This window comes from Dipodomys merriami, unplaced genomic scaffold (assembly GCF_024711535.1).
Source record: "Dipodomys merriami isolate MVZ:Mamm:240054 unplaced genomic scaffold, mDipMer1.0.p SCAF_78, whole genome shotgun sequence".
Taxonomy (NCBI): domain Eukaryota; kingdom Metazoa; phylum Chordata; class Mammalia; order Rodentia; family Heteromyidae; genus Dipodomys; species Dipodomys merriami.
In genome coordinates, this window is record NW_027206379.1 from 5,516,190 (window position 1) to 5,535,638 (window position 19,449).

Consider the following 19,449-nt stretch of genomic DNA (forward strand, 5'->3'; position numbering starts at 1 on the left):
CAGCGTGGGTCAGCGTGGGGGTCAGTGTGGGGTCAGTGTGTCATCGGTGTGTGGTCAGCGTGGGGTTAGTGTGGGTCAGTGTAGGGTCAGTGTGGTCAGCATGGGTCCAGCGAGGGTCCAGCATGTGGTCAGTGTGGTCTGTGTGTGGCCCAGTGTGTGGTCAGCGTGAGGCCAGCATGTGGTCAGCATGGGACCTGCGTGTGGTGTGGTCAGTATGTGGTCAGTGTGGGGCCAGTGTGTGGTCAGCATGGGTCCAGCGTGTGGTCAGTGTGTGGTGGGCATGGGGCCAGAGTGTGGTCAGTGTGGGTCAGCGTGGGGTCAGGGTGGGGCCAGGTCCATCGGCGGTCTGCCCCTGCTGGTAGTGTGGAACGGCCCTGTGCAGCCATGTGAGCATGCCCCTCACACCAAAGCTGAGCTGCCTCACGTGTGTGCACGTGTGTGCACGCACATGTGCATCTTACACTCCAAGACAACGTCAAAATGGGCTAATGGGGGGTGACTGTGGTCTGTCTTCTCGCTGAGCCAGTGTCTCCTCATGAATCCCCCCAAAAGTCCTGGTTTTCTCCTCTCCTGTGGTACTCGCGGGACCTGGCGGGTGTTTCTGCCTCCCCCTGCTGTTCAATGGTGGTATCTCCACCCGCGACAGTGCCGCTGGGGCCCTGGGACCCCAGGGCTCACCTTCTCTGAGGTACAAGTGCACCCACCCAGCTCAGGGATGAGGACTGGGCACCGAGGACACCTGCCAGCCTCCCTCTGGCCCAGAGGATGATGACAAGTGTCCTCGGCCCCTCCCCGCACCCTGCCTTGATAGAGAAAACCACAGGGGCCCTGCCCACGGGGAGGCAGAGGCTCAGCAACCAAACACACAGGAGCACTGCAACCTGAGTCTCACTTCACACATGCACACGCCACACACCCACAGAGGCATGTGTAATCTGTGTGAATAGGCATGTATTCACACGCACGGTGTGCACACCTGTGCACTCACATGCGCACACATACACTGTGGTACGCCTGTGGTACCCCTGGTGCTGGATGAGGGCATTGCTAGTGTGAGGGACCGTGGGGTTCAGGGTGAGGGACCGTGGGGTTCAGGGTGAGGGACCGTGGGGTTCAGGGTGAGGGACCGTGGGGTTCAGGGTGAGGGGCCGTGGGGTTCAGGGTGAGGGTAGGAGGGCCTCTCCCACAGAGGGCCTTGCAGACCGCTAGGAGTCTAAGGGAAGGCCCTTCTGGCCACATTTTGCATTCAGTATCCATCAAAGCCAGCTCCCATTGCCTGCATGCAAAGCCTGGTGGCTGGACACTGGGGGGAGGGGGGGACTCAGACCCCTGCGCACCAACTCAGACCGCGCCATACAACATCTGCCTGGGTTTATTATCAGAAAGCAAAAGATGGAACAAAGAGTCAGAAAATAAATATCTGCGGAGAGAAGGCAAAGCTCGGGAATCTCAGCAGCTCGGAGGGTCTGCGGGACCAGGCAGGGGGCGGGGGCGGGGGCCGCTCATTTCCTTCCCAGCAGCTGAGGGCTGGAGCGCCGGGCCCGGCTCTGCCGAGGCTGGGGCAGCGCGCAGACGGTGTCCTGGCACAGGCAGCTCTCGATGTGCGTGTAGGTGTGCGCCAGCGAGCGGCCGTCGGGGCAGTCCAGGATCACCTGGCGCTGGCTGGTCCTGTCCTCCTTACAGCAAGAGCATTTGTGGTCCAGGGACTGCACGTGGGCCGAGTACCTGGGCGGGAAGGGCGGGGTGAGGGCCGGCCTCCACCGCGCCCCCGGGGTGCTCCTCCACCGCACCCCCAGGCACACGCAACGCTGGGACTCACATGGCAAACGTCCCACAGGACCCGGAGCAGTAGTTCATGCTGACATTCTTGGCACAGCCATCTTGGGAGATCTCTTTAGTGACCGGAATGGTAGAGCAGGGAACTGCGGTCTCATTGCGGGGGATGCCTGGGGGGAGGGGCATGGCGTGGTCTCACACGGGCTCCCGACGCCAACTCTCCCACCCCCCCCCCCGCAGCACAGCCAGCCCTCTACCCGAAGCAAGTGTCCAGCTCAGGCTCAGGCCATGGGACCTGTCAACAGGACAGGGTCTCCCTCCCACTGCCCTGGGGGTCCCTGTGCCCTCCGGGCTAGCCCTGCCCGGCCGTACTCACATGTCTTACAGCATCCATTGGGCATGAATGTGATGGAGCCCTGGAGGGAGGGAGAGTGAGCTGAGACCCGAGCCCACGAGGCGCAGGAGTGTCGGCGGCCAGAGGCCACTGTCCCCAACCCGGGAGCCACCCCCAGACCACCAGGGTCCCCCAGTTCCTGCACAGCACACGCGGCCGAGCCTGGGGGCCCACTCACCGGGACGCAGCTGCTGCTGTCGAACTCAGGGCACATGATTTTGGAGACGAAGGAGGTGAGCTGGTTGTTGATTTTCGTGCAGCTGAAGAAGGTACACTTGTCGTCCAGGTTTGCCTGCGTTTCCCCGGGCTGCGGGAAGAGAAGGGTGGGTGACGGCGAGCAGCGGGCATGTGCCCGGCCGGCCCAGACGGGCCCGAAGCGTTAAACAGGGGGAGCTTTAGCCAGAAGAGGGAGAAGCCACTCTCCCTCTGGTTTTCAGACACGCAGCTGCGGCCATTGGCTATGGCAGCCTCAGAACCCTGGGGACGGCTGCGCCAGGACCCGGCTGCGCCAGGACCCGGGGCTCGGTCAGTGCACGGCCATCCCCCAGGCCTCCCCCTGCTTCCAGCAGGCCCCAGGACCCTGGGCCCCGCGCCACCACCCCTGCGCACCTCCAGGATGATGAACTGTCCGTTGGGCCTCTCCACCACGCACTGCGTCTGCTGGCACTTCTTGCAGCACTCGCCGGGGACGTCCACGAGGTCAAAGCCCTGTGGACAGGCACGGCCAGGCTGAGCTCTGGGGCTTGGCTCGCACCCACACATTCCCGGGGGCTGCCAGAACCCCCAATTTGGGGGAGGCCACAGTCTGGGAAGTGCCAAGGTACCGAGGTGCGGGAAGAGGGTAGACTGAGGCGGGGAGGGGGGGAGGAGGGGGCCATGGCTTAGGGAGCAGAATGAGACAGGGAAGGGGAGGGAGGCCGTGGCTTACAGGGTAGACTGAGGCAGGGCGGGGCGGGGCTGAGGCTTACAGGGCTACAGGAGCTGTTGCAGGGCACGTGGGTGCAGGTGATGACGTTGAACTGGGTGCTGTTGTCCACGGCGTGGGTGCACACGCAGTCCTCACACTTGGAGGAGTACACTGGAGAGCCAGGCTGCGGGCACGGGCAGGAGTGGGCACGGGCAGGCGGGCACTGGACGCCCTTCCCAGGCCCCCATGCGGCACCGCACCCCTGTCCTCAGGGACCAGGGCTTGGCCATCTGCCCTCCGTCCCCCCTGTCCCCCAGCTCTGCGACCCTGCCCAGGGCTCACCTGGTACTCCGCGTTCTGGTGCACACACACTCCCTTGGGCACTTGGGAACAAAGAGCCGGACAGGTCATCAGAAGCCATCCTGAGACCAGCCGCCGACCCCGTGGATCGCGAGGCAGACCCACAGCTACAGGGTGTTTGGGGCCAAGTGGGCCCACCAGCCCTGCAGATGAGGCGCCTCGGGCCCCAGGCCACGCCCCCGGCCGCAGGCCACGCCCCCGGCCGCAGGCCACGCCCCCGGCCGCAGGCCACGCCCCCGCTGCCCCGCCTGCCCTCCCCACTTACCACAGGAGTAGACTGGACAGCACCGTCCAGGTACGACCCTCCTCTTCACCTCGAAGCCCAGCAGGCAAGCGGGGGGCTCCTCCCGGCACAGGCTGGTGTTGCACCCTGGGGCGGGGGGAGGTTTGGGGTGCTGACTCCCACAGTCATGACTCCCCTCCCCACCACACAGTGTCTGCCCAGATGTCTGTGGGTCCAGGCGCCTGGCCTGACCAGCCTCAGCCCACCCCTCTCAGGCAGGCACATCCTGAGCCCACAGTGGGGGACAATGCTGGGAGCCCCAGGAGGGCTCTGGGCGGCCCGAGCGGCCTTACTGCAAGAGGAGATGCTGCAGCAGGTGTCGGCCGGGTTGACCTCGGTGACCAGGTAGGTGCCATCCTCTGTGCACTGGGAGGGGCCCCTCTGGCTGCACACGTGGGGCTGGCAGACAATGCCTCTCCCCCCCTCCAGGCAGACGCAGTCCTTGCAGTCGAATGTGAAATGCTCCCCAAACTGCAGGGAGAGCAGAGGCTGAGCCCAGAGAGGAGGGCGCCGGGCCGGGCACACCACGGGACAGCCATGGCTAGCCAGGGCCAACGGAGCTCAAGTGTGCGGCAGGTGAGGGTCCCTTGGGAAAGCCCAGTTTCCCCACCCCAACCCCACAAGATCCTGGAGCAGGTTCTGGAACCTGCAGCTGCTCATTCTGATCACGCTACCACAGTACTGTGCAGGCTCACCCACATCTGCCAACATGAGCCTGGCACATGGCAACCACAGTATCCAGCTAAAGAATCAGCCACACAGCTATGACCACATACAGAAGATAGTGCTAAAGTAGCCCAAGGTGTCATCTCAGGCTTAGAGACTGGTATGTGACTGGTAGGTGGGTGGTTAGGTACATGGATGGATGGGTGGATTGATGGATGGATGGATGAATGGGTGATGAATGGATGGGTAGGTGGATGGGTGGATGGATGGACAGATGGATGAGTACATGGGTGTATGTATAGGTGAATGGATGGATGAATGGATGGATGGATGGATGAGTACATGTGTGAATGTATAGGTGGATGGGTGGATGGATGAGTACATGGGTGTATGTATAGGTGGATGGGTGGATGGATGGATGGATGGATGGATGAGTACATGGGTGAATGTATAGGTGGATGGATGGATGGATGAGTACATGGGTAAACATATAGGTGGACGGGTGGGTGGATGGATGGATGAGTACATGGGTGAATGTGTAGGTAGATGGGTGGATGGATGGATGGATGGATGGATAAGTGGGTGGGTGCATGAATGGATGTATGGATGAAAACATGGGTGAATGGGTAGGTAGATGGATGGATGAGTACATGGGTGAATGTATAGGTGGATGGATGGATGGATGAGTACATGGGTAAACATATAGGTGGACGGGTGGGTGGATGGATGGATGAGTACATGGGTGAATGTGTAGGTAGATGGGTGGATGGATGGATGGATGGATGGGTAAGTGGATGGATAGATAGATAGATGGGTAGATGGATAGATGGATGACTAGATGGATGGATGGATAGATGGAGGATGGATGGATGGATGGGCAGATGGATGGATGGATGGATGATAGATGATGGATGGGTGGATTGTAGATGGGTGGATGGATGATTAGAGAGATGAATGCATAAGTAGATAGGTGGATGATGTCTGGGTGGAGACTGTCTGGACAGATGAACTAATAACCAGGTGTGTAAATGGATGGATGAGTAGATGGATGGGTAGGTGATGGGTAGACAGTGGGTGAATGGATGGATGGATGGATCAACAGACTGATGAATGGATGGATGAATGGATGGATGGATGGATCAACAGACTGATGAACTGATGGATGGAAGATGGATGGATGGATCAACAGGCTGATGAATGGATGGATGGAAGATGGATGGATGGATCAACAGACTGATGAATTGATGGATGAATGGATGGATGGATGGATCAACAGACTGATGAATGGATGGATGGAAGATGGATGGATGGGTCAACAGACTGATGAATGGATGGATGGATGGGTCAACAGACTGATGAATGGATGGATGGGAGATGGATGGATGGATCAACAGACTGATGAATGGATGGATGGAAGATGGATGGATGGATCAACAGACTGATGAATGGATGGATGAATGGATGGATGGATGGATCAACAGACTGATGAATGGATGGATGAATGGATGGATGGATGGATCAACAGACTGATGAATGGATGGATGGAAGATGGATGGATGGGTCAACAGACTGATGAATGGATGGATGGAAGACAGATGCATATACACACCAGGTGAACAGGTGGATGAGAGGCGGATATTGAATTTGTATTGACAGACTGATAAATGCTGGGTAGAGGATGGACAGTCAGATAGATGATGGGTGGATGGTGGGGGAGAGATAGATGGACACAGCGTAACCTAAATGACTCACTGTTCAGTCTTGAGGCTCACCACTGCTCATGTCCACTCTGCTCCACCCCTCTAAAGTTCAGGATTTGTAGAACACCGCCCCTCCCCCCACTACAATAAAGAATGACTAGCTACTCAGGAGGCTGAGAGCTGAGGATCAAGGTTCAAAGCCAGCCTGGGCAGGAAAGTCCGTGAGACTCTCATTTCCAATGAACCACTCAGAAAACCAGAAGTGGCGCTATGGCTCAAGTGGTAGAGCATTTGCCTTGAGCTGAAGAGCTGAGGGACAGAGCCCAGGCCCAGAGTTCAAGACCCACAACCAAAAAAAAAGAATGCCTACCTCTCTGGGCACGTTGTCGGGTCCCATGCAGCCTAGGAAAGGGAGGAAACAACGTCAGTTAGCATAGCCTGGGGAGCGAGGGCCAGCCTCGCCGCCCAGCCCGTGGGCGAGGGCCAGCCTTGCCGCCCAGCCCGTGGGCGAGGGCCAGCCTTGCCGCCCAGCCCGTGGGCGAGGGCCAGCCTTGCCGCCCAGCCCGTGGGCGAGGGCCAGCCTCGCCACCTAGCCCGTGGGCGAGGGCCAGCCTCGCCGCCCAGCCCGTGGGCAAAGGCCAGCCTCGCCGCCCAGCCCGTGGGCGAGGGCCAGCCTCGCCGCCCAGCCCGTGGGCAGGGAGGAAGCATGGCCTGGGGAGCGAGGGCCAGCCTCGCCGCCTGCCCGTGAGCAGGGGGGAAGCAGGAGGGGGCGTACCGCACGTCTTCACGCAGACGTCGAAGCCAGGGGCGTAGTTGATGGTGCCTTTGGGACAGAAGCAGCCTTCCACCAGGCTCGGGGACTCCTGCTCGATGGGACTGGAGGGGGGAAGCGCAAGAAGCGCGTGGGTGGCCAGTGGGTGGGCCGGGGACCCCAGGCCGGCGGGCGGGGCCGGGAGCACCCTCCGGGCCAGTGCTCAGGCCGCATACCTGGACTGGCAGGTGGGTTCTTCCATGGGACCGCAGGCCTGGTACTCCCTGTGAGCCGGGCACGCCATGGCTGTGGGAAGAAGAGAGTGGGCAGGGGGAAGGCCTTGCGTGACTGAGCCGCCCAGGACCCCCCGTGGGGCTCACACAGCTCCTGCTGTGGGGCAGCCGCCCAGGACCCCCCGTGGGGCTCACACAGCTCCTGCTGTGGGGCAGCTGCCACCTCTCGGCCTGCCCCACCCCCACGACTGTCGGGGGGAGGGGCGGGGGGCCCAAGGCTCTGGGCGGTCCACCCAGAGGCCCCAACCGCCTGACCCTCTCTTCAGGATGGGCTTGGCCCAGGCAGAGCCTAGAGCCCCGGGCCCAGGCCGAGGCCCGGGCGGGGAGCTGGTGGGGAGCGGGCGGGGAGCCGGCGGACGATGGGCACTCACGGCAGGCCCCGCCGGTGTGGTTCCGCCAGGCGATGCAGACGCCCTCCTGAGCGCAGAGGGCCGCATAGATCTGCACGCTGGCGCACTCCAGGCCTCCGTGGGGCACAAAGCAGCTGTCAAAGACGCAGGCCTCGTAGTAGTGCTGGGGGGGCACCACGGCGTGGCAGGGCGCAAACAGGCTGTGGGGTGGGGGGGACAGGCACGGGTCACACACGGGCCAGGCTCTCCGCACCCGCCTCTCCCACACCCTGCACGCCCCACACCTCCTCCCGCTGTGCGAGAGCTCCGGAGGCTCAGGACACGGGGCAGGGGAGGGGGAGGGGGAGGCTCAGGACACGGGGGGGAGGCTCAGGACACAGAGGGGGGGGAGGCTCAGGACACGGGGCAGGGGAGGGGGAGGGGGAGGCTCAGGACACGGGGGGGGGGAGGCTCAGGACACGGAGGGGGGGGAGGGGGAGGCTCAGGACACGGGGCAGGGGAGGGGGAGGGGGAGGCTCAGGACACGGGGGGGGGAGGCTCAGGACACGGGGCAGGGGAGGGGGAGGGGGAGGCTCAGGACACGGGGGGGGGAGGCTCAGGACACAGAGGGGGGGGAGGCTCAGGACACGGGGCAGGGGAGGGGGAGGGGGAGGCTCAGGACACGGGGCAGGGGAGGGGTGAGGTCCGCAGCTGTCCTGTGCCCGGCGGGTCACCTGTCCTTGATGAGCTGGCAGAGCGGAGAGCCGGGGCAGTCCTTGGGCCGGGGCGTTTTGAGTCCGGAAGTGGTGGTGGACGGGCGCCCGGTGGTGGAGCCGGCGTGGGGACAGTGTGGCTTGGAGGGGTCGTTCACCACCCACTGGTCGGCGGCCAGCTCGCAGTCGGAGATGACCTCCCCACTGGGCAGCACGCAGTCGTCCGCGGTGTTGTTGGTGCAGGTGCCTGCATGCGGGGAGAGGGGTCAGTCCTGTCCACCCGGGCCTGGACACGCCCGGCCCCACCCCTTCTTCAGCCAGGCGCCTGGCTGAGGACAGAGGCCGGGAAACCTCAGGGTCCCGTGCCACCACGGAGGAGAGGGCAGCTCGGGGCCGGGCAGGCCGGGGCTCACGCCTAGCCCCACCCTTCTAATGCGGGTACCGGAAGAGGGGGCCACGGGTCCCCGGGGCTCACCGCACTGGCCCTTGGTGTTGTTGCCAAACAGCTGGTAGGGCAGCCTGATGGAGAAGGACAGGCCATTGTAGGAGATGAGCGCGCCCAGCCTGGAGATGTTCACCACGAAGTTGATGCCGGACTCATACACCTGCACCCCGTACTTCTTGAAGGGCAACGCCACGGCCTGCTTGTTGACTTGCACCTGCAGCGACACCCCGGGTCAGGGAGGCCCCTGGGCGGGCGCTGGTGCCCGGCCGCACTCGGGCCTCTCACGGGCACCTGGGGCTGCCCGCTGCGGCGGGGAGCCCAGCGAAGCTGGGGCCTAACGCGGGAGGTAGGGCTTCCCATCGGAAAGGGGAGAACAGGGCCCGGCCTGGTCCTCTGTGGCCCGGGGCCGCGGCTCCGGCCCACCCCAGGGCGAGCCCGCGGGCCCTGCGGCCCCCACGTACCTGCATCTTTATGGGCGTCATCTGCGTGGTCTTGATGAGCACCTCCTGGGTCTCGTGCCTCACAATGAGCGTGCGGGGACAGGACACCTTGTCGTTGATGTCGCAGTGGTAGTTGTCGATGTACACCCCGAAGTTGTCCACGGTGGGGGAGATCTCCTCCACCAGCACGTAGGTGCAGTTGCCCTGGTAGCTGTAGTACAAGCCGTCGAAGGTCATGTAGTGCGGGTCACCCCAGCCGGTGCAGTAACCTGTGGAGAGGCCAGGGAGGTGGTGCCAATCGGGTGCGGCAGGGACCGGAGAGCGGGCCGGGGGGCTGGTGCCAATCTGGGGGCATGGCAGGGACCGAGCAGCTCAGCTCAGGAGTCAGACAGGCTGGAAGAACTGGTGGGAACGGAGCAGGCAGCGAAGCCCAGCTCCTGTTGGGAGAGGCGGCTTCTGGGCCGGAGCGGGCCTGGCCCCAAACTGTCTTCCCATTCAGCGCCCGGCAGCCCCTTCTGCAAGCCAGGGCCTGGCACTGGGCCTTCAGGGCCCGGGCTTGAGGCCCAGAGAGGACCATCCCGCCTCAGAGGCCCTCAGCCTGGGGAGGCGCCCGCCCCGTCAGCCAGGCGGGGTCTGGGGGAGCCGGGGAGGACACGAAGCCCCTGGTCCATGAGCTCAGCCCTCCACAGGAGCCCGGCCACCGGGTCTGTACCCAAGGAACCTGGGGGCCTTCTGCTCCCAGATGGCGGCCTGCGCCCCCTGGTGGAGGGGCGGGTGGGCCCGCGGGGCCTGCGCCCCCTGGTGGAGGGGCGGGTGGGCCTGCGGGGCCTGCGCCCCCTGGTGGAGGGGCGGGTGGGCCCCCTGGTGGAGGGGCGGGTGGGCCTGCGGGGCCTGCGCCCCCTGGTGGAGGGGCGGGTGGGCCTGCGGGGCCTGTGCCCCCTGGTGGAGGGGCGGGTGGGCCTGCGGGGCCTGCGCCCCCAGGGGAGGGGCCGTGGGCTTACAATCGCACTCCCAGTGCCAGCAGCAGTGGTCAGGGTCCTCCACGCGCACCGGCGGCAGACCGTTGGAGCACGTGGGCTTGGGCGGGGGATTACACTCCACCTTCTCAATCTCCACGGTGTTGTTGTACTTGCACGTGGCCATGTAGCATTCGCACAACCACCAGGTCTCGTTCACCTGTGGTCGCGGGGGGGGGGGGGGTCATGGTCAGCCGGGACGAGGGCGGGAGGCGGGGAGGGCGTGCAGCAGCGTCAGCTAGGGCTGCGCCACGCTCTCGGCTGGAGGCCCAGGGCACCTGCTCGGGTCGTAAGCGGCCAGCGCCTGACCACAGCAAGGTCGGACACTGGTGCAGCATCCGCCACAGACCGCGAGGCCCAAGCTGTCTCCCCGGCACCCCGAAGAAGGGCATCGCTGCAGGTCTCCGCCCGGCTAGAGATGGAGTGGGGGGGACAGTGCATCTTGCAGGGCGGGAAGACAGCGCCCCGGGCCGTGAATGCCAGAATGAGAACCCACCCAGTGCCGAGGAGAGGAACCCGTGCACACAGACAGCCACACTGACCTGTCTCGGAGGATCGAAGTCTGGGCAGTCTGGGGGCGGCGGCGTGCTGGGGCTGGTGGTGGTGGAGGGGGTGGGGGTGGGGGTGGAGGGGGTGGGGGTGGGGGTGCTGGTGGGGGGGGTGGAGGGGGGCGCGGGGGTGGACGGGCAGGGCCAGACGGTCGTGTAGACTACGCAGTCGGTGGAGCAGTTCACGTGATAGCAGTTGCCGTCGGAGGTTTTGTTATAGATCACCTCTCCTGCAAGGGAAGGGGAAAACCGGTGCTCACCCCGCCACAGCGGAGGCCAGGGGCAGGGGGACCCACGCAGCGGCTGTCACGAGTGTTAGTACCCAGGCCACGCGTCGGTGGCAGTCGGGCCCGAGAGGCATTGGAGAGGGGCCACCACGCAGCGCTCTTGGCTTTCTGCGGTGGAGCCACGCTGGCTGCGCCTCGGCCTGCCCGGCGGGGGTGTGCTGGGCCGCCCACCCGTACGCCTGCAGACTCCTAGCTTGGACCTCGCCCGCCAGGACAAGAAGCGCCGGGGGCCGAGCGTCAGCCCCGCCCGCCCGCGCGGGTACCTGGGCCGTAGAACATCTCATCCAGGACGCAGCAGGTGATCTGCGTGGCGCTGCTGACCCAGCTGGTGCTGGGAGAGGTGAGCGGGCTGACCGTGCCTGTGGTGCTGGTGGTCCGCGGGGTGCTCGGAGGGGGAGAGGCTGTCGAGGGTGGTCTGGGGGTGGATGCGGACGACTCAGTCGGGGTCCCGCCGGTGGGGGTGGTCTTGGAGGAGGGTGTGCCTGTGAAAACAGCGCTCACCAGTAAAACCCGGAGCTGAGCTGCAGGCCGGGCCACAGCTGGCTGGGGGAAGGGCACCGGAGGCCACAAGGCCTCATGTCCGCTTCTCAGACACACACATGGTCACGGACGAGAAGCCAGGGCTCTGGGAAGCCCCAGAACGTGCTGGCCAGACCTGCGGCCTGCAGTGGATGTCTGGGCCACCCGAGAGCGACAGGCTACCCTCCGAGAGGCCGCCAGTGCCAGGCCCAGAGAGGGGCGCGGGGCGGGGGAGGCTGCCCCACCCCCTCCCGCCCCACACAGCCCGGGCTTCCCTGACAGAGACGGGCTGTGCCAGGCAAAGCCCCCCATCGTGGAAGCTGGGACCGCCACTCTGCCCACAGGCCAGGCTCAGAGGGCAGGGGCCATGGAGCCCACCCAAGCCACCCTGGGCAAAGCAGGGGCACCAGGCAGAAAGTGCTGAGCTGCGGTTCAGGTCCTCGGGACACAGAGCTCCCCGGCAGAACCGCAGCTCCCCCGGGCAAGGAGGAACAGCACTGGTTCCTCCTGTCCGTTGACCTAGAGGGGCCGGGGTGGCGGCTGCGGGGGGACCCAGACTCCCCACGCAGAGTGTGCCGCCCCAACAGTGACCCAGGTATCCCTGTGATGGCCGCAGGGTCTCTGTGGTGGCACACGCTGAGCTGGCACCACATAGTGGCAGAGGTATACGGGTGGGTGGGGGTCGGGTAGCTTACCTGTGGTGGTGGCCGTACTGGTGGGAGAGGTCAGAGTTGCAGTCTTCGGGGTGGAAGGTGTGGAGGTTGGCGGGGTCGTAGTTCTTGGTGTTGGAGAAGTGGTGACAGTGGTTGTTTCAGGGACAGTGGGTGTTGGTGTTGCAGAAGTTGTGGATGTGGAGGTTGATGGAGTGGTGGGTGTTGGTGTTGGTGTTGGGGAAGTAGATATGGAGGTTGGTGGGGAGGTAGGTGTTGGTGTTGGTATTGGAGAAGTGGTGGATGTGGTTGTTTCAGGGGTGGTGAGTGTTGGTGTTGGGTGAGAAGTGGTGGATGTGGAGGTTGGTGGGGTAGTAGGTGTTGGTGTTGGTGTTGGTGTTGGGGAAGTGGTGGATGTGGAGGTTGGTGGGGTGGTAGGTGTTGGTGTTGGTGTTGGGGAAGTGGTGGATGTGGTTGTTTCAGGGATGGTGGGTGTTGGTGTTGGAGAAGTGGTGGATGTGGAGGTTGGTGGGGTAGTAGGTGTTGGTGTTGGTGTTGGGGAAGTGGTAGATGTTGTTGTTTCAGGGGTGGTGGGTGTTGGTGTTGGTGGAGAAGTGGTGGATGTGGAGGTTGGTAGGGTGGTAGGTGTTGGTGTTGGTGTTGAGTGAGAAGTGGTGGATGTGGAGGTTGGTGGGGTGGTAGGTGTTGGTGTTGGTGTTGGGGAAGTGGTGGATGTGGTTGTTTCAGGGATGGTAGGTGTTGGTGTTGGAGAAGTGGTGGATGTGGAGGTTGGTGGGGTAGTAGGTGTTGGTGTTGGTGTTGGGGAAGTGGTAGATGTGGTTGTTTCAGGGGTGGTGGGTGTTGGTGTTGGTGGAGATGTGGTAGATGTGGAGGTTGGTGGGGTGGTAGGTGTTGGTGTTGGTGGAGAAGTGGTGGATGTGGAGGTTGGTGGCGTGGTAGGTGTTGGTGTTGGTGGAGAAGTGGTGGATGTGGAAGTTGGTGGGGTGGTAGGTGTTGGTGTTGGTGTTGGGTGAGAAGTGGTGGAAGTGGAGGTTGGTGGCGTGGTAGGTGTTGGTGTTGGTGGAGAAGTGATGGAAGTGGAGGTTGGTGGCGTGGTAGGTGTTGGTGTTGGTGTTGAGTGAGAAGTGGTGGATGTGGAGGTTGGTGGCATGGTAGGTGTTGGTGTTGGGTGAGAAGTGGTGGAAGTGGAGGTTGGTGGGGTGGTAGGTGTTGGTGTTGGTGGAGAAGTGGAGGATGTAGAGGTTGGTGGGGTGGTAGGTGTTGGTGTTGGTGTTGGGGAAGTGGTAGATGTGGTTGTTTCAGGGGTGGTGGGTGTTGGTGTTGGTGGAGAAGTGGTGGATGTGGAGGTTGGTGGCGTGGTAGGTGTTGGTGTTGGTGGAGAAGTGGTGGATGTGGAGGTTGGTGGTGTGGTAGGTGTTGGTGTTGGTGGAGAAGTGGTGGATGTGGAGGTTGGTGGCGTGGTAGGTGTTGGTGTTGGTGGAGAAGTAGTGGATGTGGAGGTTGGTGGGGTGGTAGGTGTTGGTGTTGGTGTTGGGTGAGAAGTGGTGGATGTGGTTGTTTCAGGAGTGGTGGGTGTTGGTGTTGATGGAGAAGTGGTGGATGTGGAGGTTGGTAGGGTGGTAGGTGTTGGTGTTGGTGTTGCGGAAGTGGTGGATGTGGTTGTTTCAGGGGTGGTGGGTGTTGGTGTTGGTGGAGAAGTGGTGGATGTGGAAGTTGGTGGGGTGGTAGGTGTTGGTGTTGGTGTTGGGGAAGTGGTAGATGTGGTTGTTTCAGGGATGGTGGGTGTTGGTGTTGGAGAAGTGGTGGATGTGGAGGTTGGCGTGGTAGGTGTTGGTGTTGGTGTTGGGGAAGTGGTAGATGTGGTTGTTTCAGGGGTGGTGGGTGTTGGTGTTGGTGGAGAAGTGGTGGATGTGGAGGTTGGTGGAGTGGTAGGTGTTGGTGTTGGTGTTGGAGAAGTGGTGGATGTTGAGGTTGGTGGAGTGGTAGGTGTTGGTGTTGGTGTTGGAGAAGTGGTAGATGTGGTCGTTTCAGGGATGGTGGGTGTTAGTGTCGGAGAAGTAATAGATGTAGAGGTTGGTGGAGTGGTAGGTGTTGGTGTTGGTGTTGGGGAAGTGGTAAATGTGGAGGTTGGTGGGGTGGTAGGTGTTGGTGTTGAAGTGGTGGATGTGGAGGTTGGTGGGGTAGTTGGTGTTGGTGTTGGTGTGGGAGAAGTGGGGGATGTGGAGGTTGGTGGGGTGGTAGGTGTTGGTGTTGGTGTTGAAGTGGTGGATGTGGAGGTTGGTGGGGTGGTGGGTGTGGGTGTTGGTGTTGAAGTGGTGGATGTGGTGGTTGGTGTCCAGGTGCTGGTTGAGGTGGGAGCAGCGCACTCACAGCAGTAGACATTGATCTCATAGTTAAGACAATGGCGGAATGGGAAAGCCTCACTTATCTCCTGGTCCTCATTTTTGCACACCAGCCCAATAGAGGGATCACATACCACTGTTTGTCCGAGCTGTTCAATTGGAGTGCTGGGGTAAGGCACAGCTCTGCAGGAGATGTTCAGTGCCCAGCCTTCACAGACATTTCCAACCAATTCAAAGTCACCTGTCCCATTAGGGTACAGTTTACCGGAATCCCACCAGCCAGTCCATTTGCAGTCTGGTACACATGTTGTCTGAGAGGTGGTGGCTGTGGGTGTTGATGAAATGGTAGATGTGGAGGTTGGTGGACTGGTGGATGTGGGTGTTGGTGAAGTGGTGGATGTGGAGGTTGGTGGGGTGGTAGGTGTTGGTGAAGTGGTGGATGTGGAGGTTGGTGGGGTGGTAGGTGTTGGTGTTGGTGTTGGTGTAGTGGTGGATGTGGAGGTTGTTGGGGTGGTAGGTGTTGGCGAAGTGGTGGATGTGGAGGTTGGTGGGGTGGTAGGTATTGGCGTTGGTGTTGGTGTAGTGGTGGATGTGGAGGTTGGTGGGGTGGTAGGTGTTGGTGTTGGTGTTGGTGAGGTGGTGGATGTGGAGGTTGGTGGGGTAGTGGGTGTTGGTGTAGTGGTGGATGTGGAGGTTGGTGGGGTGGTAGGTGTTGGCGTTGGTGTTGGTGTAGTGGTGGATGTGGAGGTTGGTGGGGTGGTAGGTGTTGGTGAAGTGGTGGATGTGGAGGTTGGTGGGGTGGTAGGTGTTGGTGTTGGTGTTGGTGTAGTGGTGGATGTGGTCGTTTCAGAGATGGTGGGTGTTGGTGTTGGTGTTGGTGAAGTGGTGGATGTGGAGGTTGGTGGGGTGGTAGGTGTTGGTGTTGGTGTTGAAGTAGTAGATGTGGAGGTTGGTGTGGTGGTAGGTGTTGTTGGTGTTGGGGAAGTGGTAGATGTGGTCGTTTCAGGGGTGGTGGATGTTGGTATTGGAGAAGTAGTAGATGTGGAGCTTGGTGGAGTGGTAGGTGTTGGTGTTGGTGTTGGAGAAGTAGTAGATGTGGAGGTTGGTGGGGTGGTATGTGTTGGTGTTGGTGTTGGAGAAGTGGTGGATGTGGTTGTTTCAGGGATGGTGGATGTTGGTGTTGGAGAAGTAGTAGATGAGGAGGTTGTTGGAGTGGTAGGTGTTGGTGTTGGTGTTGGTGAGGTGGTGGATGTGGAGGTTGGTGGGGTAGTAGGTGTTGGTGTAGTGGTGGATGTGGAGGTTGGTGGGGTGGTAGGTGTTGGCGTTGGTGTTGGTGTAGTGGTGGATGTGGAGGTTGGTGGGGTGGTAGGTGTTGGTGTTAGTGTTGAAGTGGTAGATGTGGAGGTTGGTGGGGTAGTTGGTGTTGGTGTTGGTGTGTGAGAAGTGGTGGATGTGGAGGTTGGTGGAGTGGTAGGTGTTGGTGTTGGTGTTGAAGTGGTGGATGTGGAGGTTGGTGGGGTGGTGGTTGGTGGGGTGGGAGAAGTGGTGGATGTGGAGGTTGGTGGAGTGGTAGGTGTTGGTGTTAGTGTTGAAGTGGTGGATGTGGAGGTTGGTGGGGTAGTTGGTGTTGGTGTTGGTGTGTGAGAAGTGGTGGATGTGGAGGTTGGTGGAGTGGTAGGTGTTGGTGTTGGTGTTGAAGTGGTGGATGTGGATGTTGGTGGGGTGGTGGTTGGTGGGGTGGAAGAAGTGGTGGATGTGGAGGTTGGTGGGGTGGTAGGTGTTGGTGTTGGTGTTGGTGTAGTGGTGGATGTGGAGGTTGGTGGGGTGGTAGGTGTTGGCGAAGTGGTAGATGTGGAGGTTGGTGGGGTGGTAGGTGTTGGCGTTGGTGTTGGTGTAGTGGTGGATGTGGAGGTTGGTGGGGTGGTAGGTGTTGGTGTTGGTGTTGGTGAGGTGGTGGATGTGGAGGTTGGTGGGGTAGTAGGTGTTGGTGTAGTGGTGGATGTGGAGGTTGGTGGGGTGGTAGGTGTTGGCGTTGGTGTTGGTGTAGTGGTGGATGTGGAGGTTGGTGGGGTGGTAGGTGTTGGTGTTAGTGTTGAAGTGGTGGATGTGGAGGTTGGTGGGGTAGTTGGTGTTGGTGTTGGTGTGTGAGAAGTGGTGGATGTGGAGGTTGGTGGAGTGGTAGGTGTTGGTGTTGGTGTTGAAGTGGTGGATGTGGAGGTTGGTGGGGTGGTGGTTGGTGGGGTGGAAGAAGTGGTGGATGTGGAGGTTGGTGGGGTGGTGGGTGTGGGTGTTGGTGTTGAAGTGTTGGATGTGGAGGTTGGTGGGGTGGTGGTTGGTGGGGTGGGAGGAGTGGTGGATGTGGAGGTTGGTGGGGTGGTAGGTGTTGGTGTTGGTGTTGAAGTGGTGGATGTGGAGGTTGGTGGGGTGGTGGTTGGTGGGGTGGGAGGAGTGGTGGATGTGGAGGTTGGTGGGGTGGTGGGTGTGGGTGTTGGTGTTGAAGTGGTGGATGTGGTGGTTGGTGTCCAGGTGCTGGTTGAGGTGGGAGCAGCGCACTCACAGCAGTAGACATTGATCTCATAGTTAAGACAATGGCGGAATGGGAAAGCCTCACTTATCTCCTGGTCCTCATTTTTGCACACCAGCCCAATAGAGGGATCACATACCACTGTTTGTCCGAGCTGTTCAATTGGAGTGCTGGGGTAAGGCACAGCTCTGCAGGAGATGTTCAGTGCCCAGCCTTCACAGACATTTCCAACCAATTCAAAGTCACCTGTCCCATTAGGGTACAGTTTACCGGAATCCCACCAGCCAGTCCATTTGCAGTCTGGTACACATGTTGTCTGAGAGGTGGTGGCTGTGGGTGTTGATGAAATGGTAGATGTGGAGGTTGGTGGACTGGTGGATGTGGGTGTTGGTGAAGTGGTGGATGTGGAGGTTGGTGGGGTGGTAGGTGTTGGTGAAGTGGTGGATGTGGAGGTTGGTGGGGTGGTAGGTGTTGGTGAAGTGGTGGATGTGGAGGTTGGTGGACTGGTGGATGTGGGTGTTGGTGAAGTGGTGGATGTGGAGGTTGGTGGGGTGGTAGGTGTTGGTGAAGTGGTGGATGTGGAAGTTGGTGGGGTAGTTGGTGTTGGCGTTGGTGTTGGCGTAGTGGTGGATGTGGAGGTTGGTGGGGTGGTGGGTGTTGGTGTAGTGGTGGATGTGGAGGTTGGTGGGGTGGTAGGTGTTGGTGTAGTGGTGGATGTGGAGGTTGGTGGGGTGGTTGGTGTTGGTGTTGGTGTTGGTGTAGTGGTGGATGTGGAGGTTGGTGGGGTGGTGGGTGTTGGTGTTGGTATTGGTGTAGTGGTGGATGTGGAGGTTGGTGGGGTGGTAGGTGTTGGCGTTGGTGTTGGTGTAGTGGTGGATGTGGAGGTTGGTGGGGTGGTGGATGTTGGTGAAGTGGTGGATGTGGAGGTTGGTGGGGTGGTAGGTGTTGGTGTTGGTGTTGGTGTAGTGGTGGATGTGGAGGTTGGTGGGGTGGTGGGTGTTGGTGTTGGTGTTGGTGTTGGTGTGGTGGTGGATGTGGAGGTTGGTGGGGTGGTGGGTGTTGGTGTTGGTGTTGGTGTTGGTGAGGTGGTGGATGTGGAGGTTGGTGGGGTGGTGGGTGTTGGTGAAGTGGTGGGGGTTGGTGGGGTGGATGTTGGTGGAGTGGTGGGTGTGGTTGTGGTTGTTGTGGTGGTGGTTCTAGTGGTAGCGGTTGTAGGTGAGGTGCTGGTCACACAGAGTTCTTCTGGCCAGCAACACTTGACTCGTATCTCGTAGTCATAACAGAGATTAAATGGTGTTGCTGACTGCTCTTCATTCTTGCAAGCAAAGCCATGTGTGACGTTGCAGTACACCTTCTGCTGCAGGTCCGTCAAGTTGAGGTGGGGCTCCGCGGCTGGCCTGCACTCGATGTCTTCAGGAGCGGGGCAGATATTTGTGAATGTCTCGTGGTCGCCGCCATCGCTCCCACTCTCAGGGTGGTCCTTGTTGACCCAGTCAGACCAGAGGCAGCAGTCTAGAGAAACCAAACCAGTCTTGGTCATGTGTGGCTGGGAGAGGCACCTGCACGTTTAGAGGACTCCGGACCTCCATGACCAACCCCGTGAGGCTGCCACCACCCCTCCCTCACCCGAGGACTGTGTGTGGGGTCTGAGCTTAGGGCTGGGCATCCCTTACAGTCTTGTTTTGCAGCCTAGGGACGGAAGGGGCCGCACAGAGCCACGTGTGGTGTGGCTACCAGATTGCCAGTCAAAAGGGGCTGATCACTGGTGGCTCACGCCTGTAATCCCAGCTACTCAGGAGACTGAGTTCTGAGGATCTCATTTTGAAGCCAGCAGAGAAATCCATCAGAAAAGCCCTGGCAGAGAATCCATGAGACTCTTATCTCCCATTGACCACCAAAAAGCTTCACAGAAGTAAAGCTGTGGCTCAAGTGGTAGAGCACCAGCCTCAAGTGACAAAGCCAAATGAAACTACAAGGCTGGGGCTGGGAAGGTGGCTCAGTGGTAGAGTGCTTGGCTCCTATGCATGAGGCCCTGGGTTTGATGCCTCAGCCCACATAAGCAGAAAAAGCCAGAAGTGGCGCTGTGGTAGAGCGCTGGCCTTGAGCTGAAGAGCTGAGGGACAGCACCCAGGCCCAGAGTTCAGTGGGGACCAAGAAAGAAAGAAAGAAAAGAAAGAGAGAAGAAAGAAAGAAAGAAAGAAAGAAAGAAAGAAAGAAAGAAAGAAAGAAAGAAAGAAAGAAAGAAAGAAGGAAAGAGCGAGCAAGGCCATGAGTCCAAGCCCCAGTTCTGACACAGAAAATGTAAATAAGTAAATGAAAAATAAAAACCAAAAGGGCCACGTTCCAGGAAGGAGGAGTGTGGAAGGAGGGCTTTTCCTCTGCTCTGCGCACTTGCGTCCCCCCCAGGCCCTGTCCCCGTTGGCAGTCCTGACACACTCACGACCTCCCCGACCTCCCCCCCCCCGCCCCTCTGACCGTCACGCAG

General features: G+C 60.7%; 1 protein-coding gene across 3 annotated transcripts in view; it reads right to left on the reverse strand.

Moving 5' to 3' along the window:
• Positions 1 to 1,354: 1,354 nt before the first annotated feature.
• Positions 1,355 to 19,449, reverse strand: part of Muc2 (mucin 2, oligomeric mucus/gel-forming) — a 33,119-nt gene continuing 15,024 nt past the window's right edge. The window contains exons 30-50 of one of the 3 annotated variants that reach the window (XM_070009920.1): positions 16,904 to 18,476; positions 12,123 to 16,657; positions 11,172 to 11,390; positions 10,616 to 10,851; positions 10,059 to 10,233; positions 9,079 to 9,326; positions 8,648 to 8,831; positions 8,194 to 8,419; positions 7,502 to 7,680; positions 7,074 to 7,143; positions 6,862 to 6,962; positions 6,457 to 6,488; positions 4,014 to 4,191; positions 3,703 to 3,807; positions 3,420 to 3,460; positions 3,139 to 3,261; positions 2,780 to 2,878; positions 2,349 to 2,477; positions 2,153 to 2,192; positions 1,820 to 1,946; positions 1,355 to 1,725 (exon numbers count right to left, since the gene is read on the reverse strand). In XM_070009920.1, coding sequence (XP_069866021.1) covers positions 1,503 to 1,725; positions 1,820 to 1,946; positions 2,153 to 2,192; positions 2,349 to 2,477; positions 2,780 to 2,878; positions 3,139 to 3,261; positions 3,420 to 3,460; positions 3,703 to 3,807; positions 4,014 to 4,191; positions 6,457 to 6,488; positions 6,862 to 6,962; positions 7,074 to 7,143; positions 7,502 to 7,680; positions 8,194 to 8,419; positions 8,648 to 8,831; positions 9,079 to 9,326; positions 10,059 to 10,233; positions 10,616 to 10,851; positions 11,172 to 11,390; positions 12,123 to 16,657; positions 16,904 to 18,476 — 8,843 coding nt within the window. In that variant the 3' untranslated portion in view covers positions 1,355 to 1,502. Of the gene's footprint in view, positions 1,726 to 1,819; positions 1,947 to 2,152; positions 2,193 to 2,348; positions 2,478 to 2,779; positions 2,879 to 3,138; positions 3,262 to 3,419; positions 3,461 to 3,702; positions 3,808 to 4,013; positions 4,192 to 6,456; positions 6,489 to 6,861; positions 6,963 to 7,073; positions 7,144 to 7,501; positions 7,681 to 8,193; positions 8,420 to 8,647; positions 8,832 to 9,078; positions 9,327 to 10,058; positions 10,234 to 10,615; positions 10,852 to 11,171; positions 11,391 to 12,122; positions 18,477 to 19,449 lie in introns of all 3 variants that reach the window. The other 2 variants (XM_070009918.1, XM_070009917.1) reach the window with 2 other exon arrangements.